Source organism: Serinus canaria, chromosome 13 (genome assembly GCF_022539315.1).
Source record: "Serinus canaria isolate serCan28SL12 chromosome 13, serCan2020, whole genome shotgun sequence".
Lineage (NCBI taxonomy): Eukaryota > Metazoa > Chordata > Aves > Passeriformes > Fringillidae > Serinus > Serinus canaria.
Genome location: NC_066327.1, coordinates 2,788,986 through 2,807,449, shown reverse-complemented (window position 1 = coordinate 2,807,449; position 18,464 = coordinate 2,788,986). Strand labels below are relative to the sequence as shown.

Genomic DNA, 18,464 nt, shown 5'->3' with positions numbered 1-18,464 from the left:
CTGATCTGCCTGCCTCTGCTTCCTGCCTCTGCCTTCTGCCTTCCCCTCTGACTCCCACAGCCTGCTATGACCCCTTCCCACCTCCTGCAGCCCCTCACAGCTTCCCTGCCCATGCCCGCTGCCAGTTGTGCCCCATCTCATGCTGCTGAGAGAGGCCCCACAGGAGGCAGAGGTGAACCCTGGGAAGGTTTGGCTGCCTCAGGACATCCCTGATGCTCCTTATCAATGGGTCCTTCTGCCAGGGGTCTCCCCATGGTCCCCACCCCAGCTAAGGGGACCCCTGCACACACCATGGTACCCGCTGGTATCACAGACAGCCTGGACACCCTGGGCCAGATCCTCGGCCTCAGTTCCTGCCAGGCAGGTACCAGGACCTCAGGAATCCACATTCCCACCCACCCTTCCCCAAAACATGACGCTGTGTGGTGGTGCCTGGCCCTGCTCCAGCTGCTCCTGGGGCTGGATCCTGCCGTGTCCAGCGGGCTCCAGCGCAGCTGGCCGGTGCCAGAGCCGCGGCTGTTTGCGATGCCGCCGCCGTGTTTGCAGTGCACACACCCGCGGTCTGGTTGAGGGGGGCCGAGGGGCCGAGCGTGGTGGCGGTGGCGGTGGGCACGGCATGGGCACAGCGAGCGCCGTGGCTGCTCTCTGCTGGCAGTGCTGTGCAGGCCCTGCCATGTCCCTGTCCTTGCAGGGTGCTGCAGCTGTGCCCACGTCCTTCCCCCTCTACCCGCTCACAGCTGCAGCTCACACAGAAGCCTTCTGAACAGCGGCACAGCCCCAAAGCCCTCCCAGCCCTTGCTGTCAGCCCTGCCGCTGGCAGCCCCTTATTTCCCCACTTTTGCTCAGCGGTGCCACATCCTTCCCCAGAGCATGTCCCCATATCCTCTTTCCCAGGAGGAGCTGCCATGGGCTGTGTCACTCCTCCTGCCATGGGCACAGCATCCTTGCACAGGCTCAGATACTGCCACCAGCTCTCCAGGGCTGGCCCTGATACACCCTCACCAGCGCCTTGCAGGGTGCAGACAGGGCTGGGAACACAAGAACATCCCTATCCACCCAGGTCACCTGCAGGAGGCAGGTGGGTCCCCTGGTCCCTGGCCCAGCTGGACAGCTGGACAAGGCAGGACACAACCACACTGGGACCCGTGGGGCTGGCCCTGATGTTTTGGGATGCTTGTTTTGGGCTTGGCTCCTGTGTATTGGTTTGTGGCCAGTTTAATCCAGCTCACAGCTGTTATAAGGTGTGGGATGAGTGGGATCCCGTGAGTGCTGGAGGGGAGCTCACACTGTGGCTGCCGCTGCCGGCGGCCATGCGAGCCCACATGCCCGGGGCGGGTGGCACGGCTCTCCGGGCAGCAGACAGCTGCTCACAGCCCAGACTAGAGTGCAGCAACCCTGAAGCTCCCTCCCAGGCTTTCGGCTGCAGCATCTTCCCCTCCAGCACGGCCACAGCGGCCCGGCGAACTGGTGCCGCCCTGCAGTGGGAGGAGAGGGGGGACGTCACCTGCCCGCTGCTCTTCATCCAGCTCAACCAGCTCCTCAGCACCCCGGCAGGGCTGGAGTGGAGGGAGATGGCCAGGTAGGCACACCTGCGAGAGCCAAGCTGCTGGGCCACGCTCTGGGAGCCCAGGGCATGTCCCGAGGCTGGCCGCTCCCCAGCCTCAGCCCCAAGGCAGGGCTCTGCCCCGCCAGTGCCCAGCTGGGCTAATTTAATTTCACGGGAGGGGGCAGGATGTCAGGCGGGCCAGGCTCAGCGCCCTTCCTCATGCTCCTCTCTGTTGCCTCTCAAGGCTCCAGCGGCTGCGCTGGGGCTAGGATGTCCCCGTGCCCCCTGACTCCCCCTCCACCCCCCGGGCACGGGGACACGGACCACGGGAGCCTGCGAACAGCAATGGGTCTCTCGCCGGGGTCGGAGTGTCTGCGGGACCAGAGCCGCCAGGCTGCGGCTCTCCCCGGCAGCCAGCTCGGCTGTGCCCGCACACTGCCCCCCGGCAGGAGCCTGCAGTGCCGGGGCACGCTCTGCCCGGGCAGCACGGCCAGCGCCCACCCATGGGGACAAAGGGAATCTCTGTCTGTGCCCCGCGTTAAAATATTTGGCATGGCCCGAGCGTGAAAACAGCTCAAGACACTTCTGTTCTGACTCCAGCAAGCGTTGCTAATGGCAGGGCCACCCCCAGCCCCAGCACAGCTGGGGGAATGGATGGCCTGCAGAAAATGACTGGGGGTGCTGGTGGGTGACAGATGGGACATCAGCCAGCACTGTGCACTGGCAGCCCAGAAAGGTGAGTGTGTCCTGGGCTTCACCATGGGCAGCAAGGTGAGCAGGGGGTGGTCCCTCTGTTCTGCTTTGTGTGGGACTGCCCTGGGGCACCACATCCAGCTCCTGTTGAAGCACATCCAAAGGAAGCCATGGAAATGATTCAAAGGCTGGAACAGCTCTGTAGGGACAGCTCTGCTATGGAGACAGGATGAGAGAGGTGGGGAGTTGTTTAGCCTGGAGATGACAAGGCTCCGGCAACACCTTAGAGCCTCTTCCAGTGCCTTAAGGGGCTGCAAGAGAACTGGAGAGGGACTTTGGACAAGGGACTGGAGTGACAGCACAAGCAGGAATGGCTTCCCTCTGCCAGAGATCAGTGTTAGATGGGATATTGGGAAAAAACTCTTCCCTGTGAGGGTGGTGAGGCACAGATTGCCCAGAGAAGCTGTGACTGCCCCATCCCTGGAAGTGTCCAAGGCCAGGCTGGAAAGGGCTTGGAGCAAACTGGGATAATGGAAGGTGTCTCTGCCCATGGTGGAGGGCTTGGAATAAGGTGAGCTTTAAGGTCCCTTCAAACCTGAACCATTCTGTCACCTCATTACAGATGGAATTCCCCTGATCAGACCTTAGAGAGGTGTGGGTCTGCAGGAATGGGGACATGACCACTTTGTCTGCCCAGCTGCCCCTACACCATGAACCAACTGCAGGCCACCCAAACCCCTCCCTGCCAGTGCCAGCCCCATGCTAAGCTCAAAGATAGACCCAAGCTTTAGCTCCCACTGCTGTCACAGGGCCCAGGGCCTGCCCTGCCACTGACCCCCCACATCTCCCTGGGCAGGTGGATCAAGTTCGAGGAGAAGGTGGAGGATGGCGGGGAGCGCTGGAGTGCACCCCATGTCCCAGCTCTGCCCCTGCACAGCCTGTTCCAGCTGAGGACATGCCTGCAGAAGGGGACAATGCTCCTGGATCTGGATGCCACCAGTTTCAAGGAAATAATTGGTACATGAGTAATGCAAAGGTCATCTCCTGGGATGGGCTGGTCACCAGAGAGGGACAGGCCACCAGGAGGTGCCTATAGGACAGCACTGATGAGTGACAGCTGGGTACCTGGTGGAGCTTTCTGTTACTCCAGCTAAGAGGGTTTTCCCCTGGGCAATTCCCCAATGGGCAGTAAACCAGGGGCTCTCAGAGCTGTCCCTGTCTCTGATGCAGACAAAGCACTTTCCGAGCAGCCCGAGGAAGCAGAGCTGCAGCCTGCACTGAGGGAGCGCCTGGCAGCCCTCCTGCTCCTCCAGCCACAGCACCAGCCTACAAAATCCCTGCTGCAGCTCCTTGCCGAGCTTGGTCTCTCTCCCTGCCGAGGTAGGAAACCCAGCTGTCCCACCAGGCATCCTCCCACTGCCTCCAGCCCAGTACCCATGGGGGCTGTTTAACTGCACATGGATTTTGCTGCTTCCTCTCTTTCTTTGCAGGGAAAGGCAGGTCTGAGCCCAGAACCCAGGTCTCAAAAACGCCTCTTAAGGAGCAGGTACAGCAGCATGGAGCTGGGCTGGGAGCAGCTACAGCACCCTGAATGCCCAGCCACGGCATCCTGAGCTGCTGCATCCCTTTCCTTTCAGCTCAGAAACAGATTCAAGAAGAAGGTCCCACCGGGGGCTGAGGCAGCCCACGTTGCTGTCGGGGAAGTTGAATTCCTGGAAAAGCCCTTCACTGTCTTCATTCGCCTGAAGCATGGGGTGTCCCTTGGCTCACTGTCTGAGGTTTCTCTTCCAAGCAGGTAACAGAGCATGGCTGGTGGCCCTGTGCCCTCCCCCGTCCCTGTCTCCCCATTTCCTCCCACACCAGACAAGGCTTTACTTGTCCAAAGCAAAGGGAATGGCACCCAGTGCCACGGACAGTCCCAGAATCGGGGCTCACTGCTTCCCCTCCTGCTTCTCACAGCTTCTTTAGACCACTCCAGACCGGGCTGAGTGTGGAGCATCTGTTGGGCAGCCTGGAAGGGATATCCCCCGGGTCATTCCCACTTGGGCTCTGCATTCCCTGTCCTTAGCTGCTTCTGGATGCTCTCCACCTACTGCTGGGAGCTGGGCCTGGCGGCGGGGGCGGGATGCAGGTTTTTAGGAGGCTCTTGTCCTCCCGCTGTTCTCCTGAGTGCTGAGACGGGGTGGGCGGAGGGGAGCAGGGCAGGAGGTCCCCATGGTTTCCCCGCGGCTCAGGAATGCATCCTCCAAAGCCGTGAGGGGAAGCGGGCAGTGTGCCTTCAGCTGAGGACTTCCTTAGGAAGTGCGCGGAGGAAGCAGGCGGGGATCAGAGGGACATTGCCACCTCCTGGTCACTCTGCCCAGAGCACCAGTCCCCAGGAGCTGGGAGGAGCAGGACAGACATCCACCCACCGCTCTCTCCTCCGCGGGAGTCTGGTGGCAAGTCCCCGTCAGTGCCCCAGGGTCTCGAGGGTTTCACGATAACCCCCTGCCCTGCATTTTCCTCCCCCAAACCGGAGGGCAGGGAGACCTTGCCCCTACCCATCCCTTTATCCAGGGTGCCATCCCCTTTGCTGGCCGTGCCAGGCTGTCCCACAGGGGCAGCCACTGCCTCAGGGTTGTGTCTCATCCAGATCCATCTCTAGGGTCTTAAGGTTTTCCCATCGCCTTGGTGCAGCAATCCCACGTGGGTGAAAGCAATCCCATGTGGCAACTGTCACCTCTGGTCCCTTTGGAGCCAGCTCCAGAGGCCTCCAGCATCTGGGGGTTCTCTCAAGTGCCATTTGCACGGCCAGAGGAGTTTCCCTGCCCCCTCTCTGGGGGTTTGCTCAGGGTACAGTCATTGGAACTGCTTTACAATCTCAGGCTTTCAGGACTATAACCATTCCTGCCAGCTTTGGAAAGGTGTGGAGGATTTGTGTGGATTGTCCCTCTGGAGATTTTGCCCTATCCTCTCAATTGTGGAATTTTTACCATATTTTATCAAGGGCTCTGAGCTTTCTTTCCAGTCTCCTCCCATGTCCCCAGAGTCCTGTCAAACCTGCTGCCTGTGCTGCTGGCAAACTCTCCTTCCCTAACACACCAGCATCCTGCCTGCGAGCAACATTCCCAGGAAAATGATGCCACAGACACCTCCAGCTGAGGATTTCTCCTCCTCTGTCCCAAAGACCTGTTCCCCCACACCTCCCAGTCTGATTTCTGCCGACCCTTGTGATCCAGCCAGGCTCCTGGTGTCCCATGGTCTCTGTGAGGTTGCCACGCAGTGGCAGCAGACACTTCAGACCTGTGTCTTGTCTTCTGTCCCCAACCCCACTTTTAGGGTGGCAGAAGTCCCCCTAGGCCTGCCCAGACCCCATCCCCACATCCTCATAGTTGTCCCCCGCCAAGAGAGGCATCCCCTGGAGGGGAGAGGGCTGCTCTGGAGAAGTGCTGTCTTGCCACAGGTTCCTCTTCATCCTGCTGGGCCCCCCCAGAGTGAAAGCCTACCACGAGGTTGGCAGGGCCATGGCCACACTGCTGACAGATGAGGTGAGCCTGGCACAGCACCCAGGGGTGGGATGGGCCTGGAATGGGGACACCAGGACTCCTCTGCAGGCTGCAGTGGAGAGCAGAGGATGAGGCAAGCTGGTGGCCTCCCTTGAACAGGATGAAAAACCAAAAGCTTGGGTGGGTTTGCAGGACGTAGGGCCCCTGTTGTCCTGAAGTGGGTGGGTTTGTTTCCTGGTGATGGCTGCAGGCTGGGAGGAAGGTTCCAAGTGGATGAATGCAGGGACATGGTGGTTAAACCACAGCATCTCCCCACAGCTCTTCCGGAGAGTTGCCTGGCAGGCTGAACACCGAGAGGACCTCATGTCAGGGATGGAGGCGTTCCTGGATGAGCTGATCGTGCTTCCTCCTGGGAAATGGGACCCTGGTGCCCGAATTCCTCCACCAAGCCATCTGCCAGCTCCACGCAGGAGGTGGGCTGGAGGGAGGGAGAGCACCCCAAACCCTGCCAGCCCCTCTGCAGGGTCCTGCAGGGATAGCTCTGTCTGTGACACTGGAACCTCCATCTCCATGGGGATGAAGCTGCCCAGGAGCCAGGGGTTCCTCCTAGCCAAGCCCCTCCACAGGTCCCTGCTTTGGTCCCCCCTGCTGTTAGTCCTGCTGTCCCACCGGGCAGTGGATGGCAAGTCCCCTCCAAAGGGAGCTGATGGGAACACTGGGATGCAGCACTTACCTGTGAAATTCAAGCTCTGAGCAGGACACCCTAGGCTCTGCCCAGCTCCTCCGCTAATACCAGTCCTGCAAGGGCTGGCTCCAGAGCTTGCCAGAGGAAATCATGGTTGAGTTGGAAAAAACCTTAGAAGATCATCATCTGCCATGTGTTCTCCTCTTCCTGATCTTTCTCCTCTCCATTATCAGGGGATGCACAAGCCCTGTTTGCACCCCCATCCTCTCTCCATTCTCCCTCTCCTGTCCTAGTGTCCCCTAAATGCAGCTGGGCCCTGAGGGTCCCAACCTGCAGCCTGTTGTCTCAGGCTCTGCTCTGCCACAGGACCGCTGTGGACCCACTGGACCAGCAGCCTCATGGTAATGGGGACATGACAGCAGCTGGGGACAGAGCCAGCCCAGGGCACCCACGCTCTGGGGAGGAGCTGGAGAGGACAGGCAGGTCAGTGTCTGCAAGGGCAGTGGGAGGTGCAGTAGGTGCTGGATTTGGGGCAGGGCACTGGTTTCTCATGGGGCCACCATGTCCAAGCCCCTCTGGGTTCCTGTACCCAGGGGAAGGGACAATCCCTTGCTGTGCAGCTCTCTGTGGGGTCTGTTCTGAGACCTCCCTCCCCACCCCAGGCTTTTTGGGGGGCTGCTGCGAGACATCCGGAGGAAGGCACCATGGTACGGCAGCGACTTCTCCGACGCCCTGCACCCCCAGTGCCTCTCAGCAGTGCTCTACATCTACCTGGCCACAGTCACCAATGCCATCACCTTCGGGGGCATGCTGGGGGATGCAACTGCCAACATGCAGGTCAGTGTGGCCTGGGGTGCCTGGTACCAACCCTGCACCCCAGGGTACCAACCCTGCACCATGGGTGCCCACCTCCTACCAGCATCCCCAGGACATCCTGAGCATTGTCTGAATTCTGCCTCCTTCCCCTGTGGTCCCCAGCACTGAGCCTGTATTCTTCTGTGCTGCTGGGGGGCAGGCCCCCAACCCTCCTCCCTGCCATGTGCCTGGCACCTGGCACCCCTTCCCTGCATTTCAGGGGGTGCTGGAGAGCTTCCTGGGCACAGCCTTTGCTGGGTTCATCTTCTGCCTCTTTTCGGGCCAACCCCTGACCATCCTGAGCAGCACCGGCCCCGTGCTTGTCTTTGAGCGCCTCCTCTTCTCCTTCAGCCAGTGAGTTCAGTGCCAGGGACGGATGCTTAGCCCAGCATTCCCCCGCTGGAGCATGGGCCACCATCACTCCAGGCAGGGGTCATTGGCAAGGCTTTGAGTCACCCTTTCCCCCAGGGATCACAGCCTGGACTACCTGGAGTTCCGCCTCTGGATTGGGCTCTGGGTGGCCTTTTTTGGTGTGGTGCTGGTGGCCACCGAGGCCAGTCACCTGGTGAGGTACTTCACTCGCTTCACCGAGGAAGGCTTCTGTGCACTCATCAGCCTGATATTCATCTATGACTCCCTGAAGAAGATGCTGAGCCTGGCAGATGCCTTCCCCATCAACTGGCACTACCGGCTGGACAACGTCACCTCCTACAGCTGCACCTGCAACTTGTCCAGCCCCGGTGAGCCCAAGCAGCCGTGGGTGAGTGGGGAGCAGGAAGCTGCTGCCCCAGGATGTCACTGGGAACCTGTTTCCTGGCTGGATGGGGGAAGGCACTGGAGGAGGAGGCTGTTTAATCCCATCCTCACCTGCCTGACCACATTGCAGTGTCCTCCACTTCCCTCCATACAGTCTGTACATCTATTCCTGCCTCCCAGAACTACACAGGAGCCAGGGCAGTACATGGATCTAGGACAGCCTTGGCCTATCTCCTATGCCTCCAGGATAGGGGGTGTCAGAGGCTGGAAAGGGGCACCTGGATAGGTTCACTCTGCTATTTCCAGCCCAGTCGGTATATCAGAGGCTGCTTTCTGGGGCTTGAAGTCATGACCCTGGAAATGACATGACACACACTGACCCTGGAAACAGGACCTACATCATGTGTGCCAAAAACATCAGTGCTGGCCAGCTTGGGATCAATGGTGCATCTGAGTGTCCAGTGCTTTAGCCATGCCCTTCACAGGGACATTCCCCCCTTAGTGCTCCCTGGGCATCAAGCACTGCCAGGGCCTCAGAGGTCCCATGGGACCCCATCCACCACTCTGAGCCCTCAGAAAGAGGTTGAGCACCCAGCCTGATGGCAGCATCCTCTCATCCTGATGAAACCAGTACCAATCTGCTCCCCATCACTTTGCAGGTCACAGCTCAGCAGGGAATGACACATCGCTGCCCTCACCCCTGGCCACCTGGCAGGTACAGCCCCTGCTCCCAGGCAGGCAGGAGAGGCCCTGGGGTGAGCCCAAGGTGTCCACGTGTGACCCCTCCTCACCACCCACCTTGTCTCTGCAGCCTCCTGCCACCCCAGCAGGGCTGAGCAGGACCCAGTGCCTGGATCAAGGTGGGCATCTCCTGGGCACCAGCTGCCAGTATGTGCCCGATGTCACCCTCGTCTCCTTCCTGCTCTTCGGGGGCACCTTCCTCTTCTGCACCGCGCTCAAGCGCTTCAGGAGCAGCCGCTACTTCCCCGTGGGGGTGAGCATTTTCAGCCACCCCAGTGACATGGCCACCTGTCCCACTGGTGTGGGGATGGCTCTGGGTGCTGCATCTCAAGGCTGCTCCTGGAGCAGCCCCCAGCCCTGCCAGCCTGGGCCAAGCCCTCTCCATCTGCAGGTGCGGAAGCTGGTGAGCGACTTCGCTGTCATCCTGGCCATCCTGGTCTCCTGCGCTGTGGATGCTCTCCTGGGCCTGGAGACCCCCAAGCTCCTCGTCCCCAGTGAGCTGAAGGTGCCAGCAGGGTGGGCAGAGCACTGTCAGGGTGTGGGTCTGTGCCCACCGTGGTAGCCATCCCACTGTGCTGTCACTGTCCTTCTCATCACTGGCTCCAGCCCTACAGAGGTGCAGGCTGCACCCCAGCAAATGAGAAAGGGTTGAACACAGCTGATCCCATGCACCATAAATAACCTGGCTCAGACCTGCACTGTACAGATCACACTGGAGCAAGAGCCACAAGCTCAGCTCCAGGCTTGGGCTACTCACCCTGGGTATGGAGCAGGGCTGGCAGTGCCCCAGAGCAGCCAGTGCTCACCACCACCACCTTGGGCTCACTGCCCAATGCCACCTCTTCCACCTGCTGTCACAGGCACATGCCCAGCTCCTGCCTTGTGATGTCCAAGAAAAACACCCTTCTCTGTCACAGCCAGGTTGTCCTTGTGGGGGGCTGCGGGGGGGTCACTCTGTCCAGCAGCATCCCCAGGATGAGTGAGGATACTCTTCCACCCCTGAGATGGGGCATCCCTGGGTGCCTGTAGGGCTCCAGCCTGGGCACCTGGGGCTGGTCCCATCACCCCACTGCACTGCACATCCCACATGTGGGTGGCAGCTGCCATGACCCTTCTGCTCTCCACAGCCCACAAACCCAGCACGGGGCTGGATCATTTTCCCCTTTGGAGCCAACCCATGGTGGGTGTGCCTGCTGTCTGCAGTGCCTGCTGTCCTTGTCACCATCCTCATTTTCATGGACCAGCAGATCACAGCTGTCATTCTTAACCGCAGGGAGTACAAGCTGCAGGTGAGCAGGGGGACAGGGAAAAGACAGCACCAGCCAATGGGGAAGGATCCAGGTCCTGGCTGGGAAGCAACCAGGGGAGAGCAGAACCCCAAACTGGCCAGGAAAGTGGGAAGATGCCCCCAGCCCTGCTGCTTTTTCTGCTGCAGAAAGGAGCAGGCTTCCACCTGGACCTCCTCTGCGTCTCCCTCCTGATGGTTGTCACCTCTGTCACCGGCCTTCCCTGGTATGTCTCAGCCACTGTCATCTCCCTGGCACACATGGACAGCCTGAGGAAGGAGAGTGCAACCTCAGCCCCCGGAGAGCACCCGGAGTTCCTGGGCATCAGGTAAACAACAAGCCTGAGCTGACCCCTTTCCCTGCGGCCATCAAAACTGCACAGAGAGACCCTGGGGCCAGGTAGGGGGTGGGCTCCCAAGGGACCCTGGGCACCGGTGACACCTGTGCTGCCACCCACAGGGAGCAGAGGCTGACAGGCCTGGCTGTCTTCATCCTGATGGGAGTCTCTGTCTTCATGGCCCCTGTGCTCAAGGTAGGAAGCCTGGCTGGGGTGGCCTCTTTTCCTAGACAGGGGGTGGCCATACCCTGCAAGGCTGGAGGTTCCTCACCCTGACCCCCTGAAGCAGCACAGGAAGCCTGTGTGGCAGGCAGGGAGCTGTGCTCTGTGGGGGTATGGACTACACCAAGGGTTTGTGTCCAGTGCCACAGGAGGGCTGGCACACAAGGCACTGTGACTCCATGTCACCTGCCCATCCTCCCCATGTGCATTGGGGTCCTGGTGCTCCCCAAACACACCCCACTACTATCCCTCCACATGGCCACGTGGATGACCTGGCTGCAGGCTTTCACCTGCTGCCACTGCCATGCTGGGAAAAACCCCTCCACTGGCCCTGCATTACCTGTGGGCAGACAGGAAGTCTTTTCTTCCACCTCTTTCCTCACCTCTGAGGCTGGTCTCATACAGCCTTTGATAGAGGGTCCTCCCAACTGGATTTGATGGAAGAACTGTTAGATGGATCAGGAACTGGCTGGATGGTCATGTCCAGAGACTCACAGTCAGTAGCCCAGCGTCTAAATGGAAATGAGTAACAAGTGGTGTCTTTCAAGTGTTCCTACTGGACAAATACCGTTAAATATCTCCATCAAAGACACAGATAACAAGATGGCACCAAGCTGAGGTGCAGTGACACACTTGGGGGCTGAGATGCCATCCAAAGGGACCATGGAGGACGTGGGCTCATGTGAACCTCAAGTACTGATGCCAGTAAGGCCAGGTTGAGCTGTTGGGAATAAAGGAGGCACAGCCTGTGGACACACAAGCAGGCTTTTACAGGAGAGGGCACAGAGCAGGCACAGACCCCCAGGGGACTGCCCTGCTGATGCCCCACCCCACTGCCTTGCAGCACATCCCAATGCCGGTGCTGTACGGGGTGTTCCTGCACATGGGGGTGACGGCCCTGAACAGCATCCAGGTGAGGGAGGGAGGGCTGCACTGGGAGGGGGTGCTGTGCTTTTGGGTGGGGAGGAGGGGCTTTGCTCAGCAACAGCTGCCACTGCACAGCAGAGCCTGTATTTCAGCTCTCTGTGGTGTACAGCCTGGCACAGAGCAGTCTCTCACCAGGTCCAGGACAAGGAGGGAGAGGAGGGACCTTTCCAGGGCAAAGGAAAGGGAAAAGGAGGGCTCTGGATGCTGAGCAGCAGGAGAGACTTGTGCACTGCTTGATCAGGTGGTGTGGGAGAAGTGGGACCAGTGGATAGCACAGACTTGCTCTCAAAGCCACAGGGACTTCCTCACCTGGGAGCTGCAGGCAGAGCTGGGACGACAATCTTTTGGTTCTGGTGTTGCTGCTCATGTGCCAGTTCTCTTCTTCTCCCAAGAAACCAACAGAAGGGAAAAAAAATTCCTATTCCAGAATTATCTTCATCACTTTTTCCTCTAAATAGTACAGTTTCCTTGCAATTACCCTGCTCTAGATGACAGGCTGGGAAACTCCCACCCTCCCTCTGCTTGGGAAACCCAGAGTTGTGCTCTGGAGGAGGCTGCAGCAGTTTCCTGCGAAGTGAGGGGGATCAAGGGGTGTCATCTCTCAATTAACCCTGTAAGGGCAGCTAGTGTCCTTTCTGTCCTTTCTAGAGGTCTGCCTGGAACATGCTCCCCTGACTTGGGGTGACAATGGCACCAAGTCTTACAAACTCACTGGCCCAGGCGTCAGCTGGGGGTCAGCACAGAGGGCAGGAGGGCCCAAGTGCAGAAATGGTGGTGAAACCCCATCCTGCCGGCTCTAATCTCAACAGGGAGGGGGCGGGTGAGAGCTGCCCAGTAGCTGCACAGGTGTGACCCACCTGCCATCCTCCCACTGCAGCTCATGGACCGTGTGCGGCTGCTCCTGATGCCAGCCAAGCACCAGCCAGACCTTGCCCACCTGCGCCACGTGCCCCTGCGCCGGGTTCACCTCTTCACCGTCATCCAGCTGCTCTGCCTGGCCCTGCTCTGGCTTCTCAAGTCCACCGTGGCAGCTATTATTTTCCCAGTGATGGTATGACCCGCCTCGAATCGGCGGCACTGCTTTGCTGCTGGGCTGGCTGCTGCCCACCCCGGCCCCGAGCACCACCGGGCCCGGCACGGTCCTTTGGGAGGGGACATGAGCGGGTGGCTTTGCCACCAGCCTTCAACCCCTGCTCTGGGGCCGTGGGGTTGTCACCAGGGACTGAGTGACACTGTTGGGCAAGTACGGTCCCCTAGGGCCGGGAGGGGTGACAGGCCAGCACCCTGGCATCTCCGGGGGTGGCAGAGGTACGTGACAGAGAGACGCTGGCTGTCCCCCGGCCCCAGCGGTGCTGACCCGAGCCTCGCCGGCCGCAGCTGCTGGCGCTGGTGGGGATCCGGAAGGGGCTGGAGCGCATCTTCTCCCCGCACGACCTGAGCTGGCTGGACGGGCCCCTGCCCGGGTCGGGGACGGCGAGGACACACTCGCGGGAGCGGCCGGAGCAGGGGGGCGCAGCCGAGGAGGTCGGTGCTGTCCTGGGAGCCATGCTCGGCCACAGCCGCCCCGGGGCCGAACCGCTGGCGCGGGGGCGCCCGGGGTGGGCGCGGTGCCGGCCCCGTAACCTCTGCTCCCCCCACAGTGCGAGCCGATGCAGCGCCCGGGACCGCAGATCAACCTGTCCGTGAACTAGGCCAGGCGGGCTGGGGGCGCAGGGTCATCGCTCCGGGCCGGGGCGGGGGCCCCAGACCCCCGGGCCACGTGGCCGTGCAGTGACGTCACAGTGGGCGTATCCGCTGGAGCTGAGAGCTAGGGCGCCCAGCCTATGGCGGCCCGCTCCCGCGAGGGGGCGGAGCCATGGCGGAGGCGTGCCCTTTGCTTTGATTGGCAGCTCCACGACCCAATCATTGCTCGGGACAGGCGGGCGTGTGACGGTGCCTCGAGCTGACGGAGTCCTTCAGATGAGTTCGAAGGGGAGGCGGGCCCAGGGCAAGCAGAAGCCAATCGAAAGACGCCAGACGCCGTGCGTTATGAGCGATGTACCTTTCGACCAATCAAAACCGTGATTCCTGAATGCGCTTTGATTGACAGCTCGATCGTCCCATCGGCGCCCGCAGCTCCGCCAAAGCACATGATTGATGTCCCGGAGAGCCAATCATAGCTCGGAAAGTTCAGGAAGCGAGGCCGGGCGAGCGGGGCGGGGCGGCGCACTCTTACCGCCTCGGCGTGCGCTCTCAGGGCAGCATGCTGGGAGCGCGTGACGCGCCCTTGAGTGGCGGGCGCCGCGGCCAATAGCGCGCCGCTCTTGGCGGAGCGCGCCCAATAGGCGTGCGCGGAGCGGCGGGGGGGCGGCGCGGCGGCCGCGGCCGGGTAGGGTGTGAGAAGTTAGTGGCGCTGCCGCGGTGCCGTGAGGGGACGGAGACGGCCGGGCCCGGACCAGCGCGATGCTCACGGACGGCACCGCCGCCGCTGCCGCCGACGAGGAGATCGACTCGGTCGCGCCCCGCGCGCCGCCCGCCGCTGCCGAGCCGCCCGCCGCGGCCGGGCCCTCCCCGCTGGGCCTGCGGGCCGTGCGCCTCTTCGGGGAGGCCGGGCCCGGCGGGCCGGGAGGCCCCGGCGCGCCCGCGGCCGGTGAGGCCGCCCTCGACTTCAAGCTGGCGGCCGCCGTGCTGCGGAGCGGGGGCGGTGGCGGCTCCGGCAGCGACGAGGACGAGGTGTCCGAGGTGAGCGATCCTGGCCCGCCCTCCTTCCCCTCCGCCGCTTCCTGACAGGCCCGGCCGGGGCCCGCCCGCCCTCCCGCTCGCCGCGCCGGCCGCACCGGCCGCACCGCACCCGCTCGTCCCGGGCCTCCCGCCGCCATGGGCGGGTCCCGGCGGCCCCGCACGGCAGCGCGGCCCGGGGCCGGGGAGGAGGCAGCGGGCGCGGGGGTCTCGCCCCGCCGCGCCTCCCGGCGGCCCCGGGGAAGGGCCGGGGCGGCCGGGCCCTCTGCGCGCCGCGGCCGCGGAGCGGGGTGAGGATGTGTCCTAACCTCAAGGAGCCGCTTCCACCTGGGAGCAGGTTTGGAGGGGGAGGCGAGATCCTGCACCCGGCGGAGAACAAAGTGAAGCCGTCAGCCCCACTATTGCTGCCCTGGACTCGGGGTGCCCAGACACGGATAAATTCCTGTAGATATAGCTATACACACACACACACGCTTTTATACAATAGAATTATTTCTTACCCAACAAAATGGAAGAGGGTAGTCGAGGTGTCTTCCTTTGATCTTCCGAACCTGCGGAGAGGTTTAAAGGGAGGGTGTGGAGGAGGGACGGGGGCCTTGTCCCAACCCAAATGGAGCGTTGTTGGACCTGTAAACTGGCATTTAATGCTTCTTTATGTAGCCTAGGGAGAGAAGGTAAATGAGGGCTTTTATCTGTCATTGCCGTACCAAAGGGTGAATCTTCATTCCTTAGCAAAAGATGGGATCCCAGCTCTATCACAGCCCTTACATAGCTTTAGTGGAATGCAGGAGAAAGTGGCTGCTTACTGCTTACAGACTTTTCTCAGTTCCTCTGGGCTTCTGCAGGAGGAAGAAAATAGCCAAGGTGATACATACCATTTTTAATTTGGGGGCCGAGCAAGTGTATTTAGGATGTGTCCTTATTCCTTCTGGAGAGATGAAAGGAGAGGAGCCTGCAGTCATGATCCTGTGGCTAAATTTTTTGCCTTCTATTTTATGACCATCTTTTGTCCAGCCCTCCTGAAACCTGAGCCAGGTCTTATCTGAATAAAAAAAAAAAAAAAAAGGTGATTAAACTGATGCAGATCCACATTTGCGTTTTGCTCATAACCACCTAAGCTACATTAAAAGTGGTGCTAACAGCAGAACGTTTAACCAAACTAAAAAGCTAATGGTCAGGCAGATGAGCACTTGTATGTGAACATTCCTTCTGTGATTGATGTTCTGGACATCCATGACCAGTCCCATATGGAATTAGGTGTTCCAGGACATACCTGTTTGGGGGAGCTGCAAGACCTACCTTGGATAGAGTAGGACACAAGTAATCAATGTGTCTGCTCTCTAGGAGGTCTTTCATGTCACATTTCAATGTATCTTTGAAGATACAAAGCAGTAGCTACAGAACCTGGAAAATGATGGGAAGTGGGCTGTATCAGGGTGTTGGTGGCTCTTTACAAGGTGAGCAGAGTCCTACTTTGAAAGCTTATCCCTTTTGAACCCACCCCATTATTTAAGGGATGTGAAGATTGGATAACTAGGATGTTTACTAAGCACTCTTTTGACTAATAGCAAGTATTAAGAAAGACAGCCTATTATAAATAATGTGTCTGGGAGGTTGCCATTGAGGTCAAAAAATAAAGGTTCCCAAACAGCTCTTAAAGTTAAATGATTCATTTGAAAAACCTGGGAAAAAGTTCATTATTTAAAATACAGAATAGAAGAAATTAATTGGAATTGAAATAGTTGAAGTTTTCCAGCACACATGGAGAGGAGGTGGGCTAATCTGAAGCTGAAATTGCCTGGGGAGTTCTGTCTTGTGTTTCTGGTTGTGGAGAGTTACCTGGGAAGAAGCATGGGTGGGAGGAATGTGCCTAGGCTGGGCTGCATGGCTGGGAACACCAGGGGGGAATTGTTTTTTTCTTCTTTTTTTTTTTTTTCTGAGAGCTAAGGAAGCACTTGTTGTCAGTGGTGGGTGTCTCTCTTTGTTTTGTTTTCTCTTTTGAGCAAAGAAAAGGCAGTTAAGGTGCAGGGATGGAGCAGTGCAATTCTTGAACAGCATTGCTTTGAGAAGCCAGTCAGTCACTGTTTGGACTGTGGTCTTGTGCCATGAGTCACTGATTTGGGAGTATGCCTTCAGCTATTACCAGTGGGTGGAATTAGTGAGAACTAAAAGGGAGAATTAAAAATGAAGCAAAAAAAAAAGTGATTTTTTGTCATGCTGCCTTGATCTGTTTTGTCTATTTTTGAGGCCATAAAAATAATGGTACAAAATTCTGTAGACTCTGCTATGTGTCTGCAGTGGTATTTAGGTTTTGTATCCTTGTATTAGTCTGAGTTTAATATGCTAAAATAATTGGACTGGTCAAAATGGCAAATTAGTTAAAAAAGAAAATCATCAGGGAAGTGCAGGACAAGGAGTATAATGAAGCATTTATCTAGAGAATGAAAAGAGCAATATATTTTAACCTAACCTTTTTGAAAATATTTCTTAGATCAGATCTCCAAGTACTTTACTGAGGAGAGTAGTGTCCCCATTTTACAGGCGAAGAGGGTGTGCCCCATTTATCCTGGCTTGCAGAACTGGGAGAAAACTGAAGCTTTCTGGTTTCCTAACTCAATGCCTGCCCATGGTAGTGACCAGGCTCTTGGTTGGGAAACCAAGGACTAAACTGGATCCTGTGCAGATGAGTTGTATTAGGTCCACAAGGGGAAATTTGAATGCAGCTGTGCAGAATATTTTCTAGAATTACCAGTTAAAATTATCCCATGCAAATAGAAACTATTGCAAGCTGCAGCACGTCTTTGGGCATGGAGGGCTGAGGCCAGGTTTGTGCTGTTCCTGTGTAAAACTGCCTGCCGTGGATCTCCTGGGTGCTCAGAGAGACTTCACCACTGGCTGCAGCCTGAGAAATGAGGTGGTTTTGACCTCAGTGCAAATAGTTGCTTAGTTGCCTTCTAAGCTTGATCAGGGTGTGAACACAGCCTGCAACTTGTTTAGAGTGAGATTTTTTGGTGTGACTTTAAGTGTATTATTACCACTCCTTGAGAGTTTTGCTGGTACTTACAGCAGTGCCAAAGGCACAAGCATTGAACAGCCTCCTCCACCCTGGCTCTGAGGGCTGTAGGTCAAGGTGAGCCTGTGCTGGGAGGGCAGTGCTGTTTACTGCGTGTCCATCGGGTCTTTGGTGGCCACAGAAAGTGCAGGTCCTCATCAAAAACCCTCCCAGCAGCAAAGTGTGGCAGCAGGAGTTGAAGCAGGTGACAAATGTGGCTGTGTTGGTGCTCAGGACAGTTTGCTGAGCTGTTGTAAATCAAGCAGCAGAAGCTGGCTGTGCTGACAGAAGTACCAGGGGATCTGGGAGCTTGGTTTAGTGAGTAGCTTTTGGCAGTGAGTGTACAAATGTAGCAAATCTCTCCTATTCTGTAATTCAGGGCTTTGGAGGCCTTCAGTGACGACTGGAGCTCACCCAGCCCTTGGCTATGGAGTGAGCTCAGCTCTCGGCTTCCCTCTCCTGAGCTGCCTCCACCAGCTCGCCTTACTTAAGCCTGTACCTATTGCATAAGCCTCTGGGGATATTTACATAAAGCATAATTAAAAATCAGACATAACATACCTCCTACAAGGAGTAGGATGAGTAGTTGAATGGCATGCACTCCAGAGCAGTTCAGTACCTGGAGATTTTGTCTGGGGCCCCCCTCCCTGCAACCTGAGGACTCTTAATTTTTAAACGTGGTTTGAAATTCCGAGTAAATACCTAGTTTGTTTCAGATTAGCAGTGTTGTCTATTAAAGTCATTGCTGCATTGTTTAACCTTCCTAACATGGATCTGCTTTGTAGATGGTGTGCACAATGCATCTTTTGACTTCTGAGGCTAACGTAATGCTCAGGCCATTCAATTTTCATTGTATTAGAAACAATGTAAATAGCAGCATTTTCTTTACCATAAGGAATAGAAATTCAAAAAGTAGATGCAAGTTCAGGTAGATGGTATTAAGCAGAAAAGCCTTTTCTCTGAAAAATGTAGGTTTCAGTTTAGCAATTCATCTTTTTCTTTTGTCAAGCTCTTTCAAAGTTTAGAAGGTAAGAGATGGAAAAATAAAAAAGTAAAATTTCCTTCCAGGAATTATTCAGTGGTTAGAAAACCTCAAGGGGTAACATGTTCAGGTTTCCAGAAGTGTTGAGGTAACTCTTCAGGATGCAGAGAGCTGGTTAG

At 57.9% G+C, this 18,464-nt stretch overlaps 2 protein-coding genes across 2 annotated transcripts in view; both read left to right on the top strand.

Moving 5' to 3' along the window:
* Nucleotides 1-460: 460 nt before the first annotated feature.
* Nucleotides 461-13,224, top strand: SLC4A9 (solute carrier family 4 member 9). Its single transcript, XM_050979860.1, has 20 exons — nt 461-1,579; nt 3,096-3,256; nt 3,470-3,644; nt 3,740-3,785; nt 3,877-4,034; nt 5,682-5,766; nt 6,043-6,197; nt 6,776-6,892; nt 7,072-7,246; nt 7,485-7,618; nt 7,733-8,004; nt 8,680-8,735; nt 8,832-9,266; nt 9,889-10,050; nt 10,197-10,375; nt 10,507-10,579; nt 11,451-11,519; nt 12,411-12,584; nt 12,911-13,057; nt 13,174-13,224. Exons 1-20 carry the CDS (start codon nt 906-908, stop codon nt 13,222-13,224), a joined length of 3,498 nt encoding a protein of 1,165 aa, XP_050835817.1. The 5' UTR covers nt 461-905.
* A 666-nt stretch (nt 13,225-13,890) lies between these two features.
* ANKHD1 (ankyrin repeat and KH domain containing 1) overlaps nt 13,891-18,464 on the top strand; it is a 99,840-nt gene continuing 95,266 nt past the window's right edge. The window contains 1 exon segment of the mRNA XM_050979872.1: nt 13,891-14,254. Within this exon segment, the coding sequence (XP_050835829.1) occupies nt 13,976-14,254 (279 nt within the window). The 5' untranslated portion in view covers nt 13,891-13,975.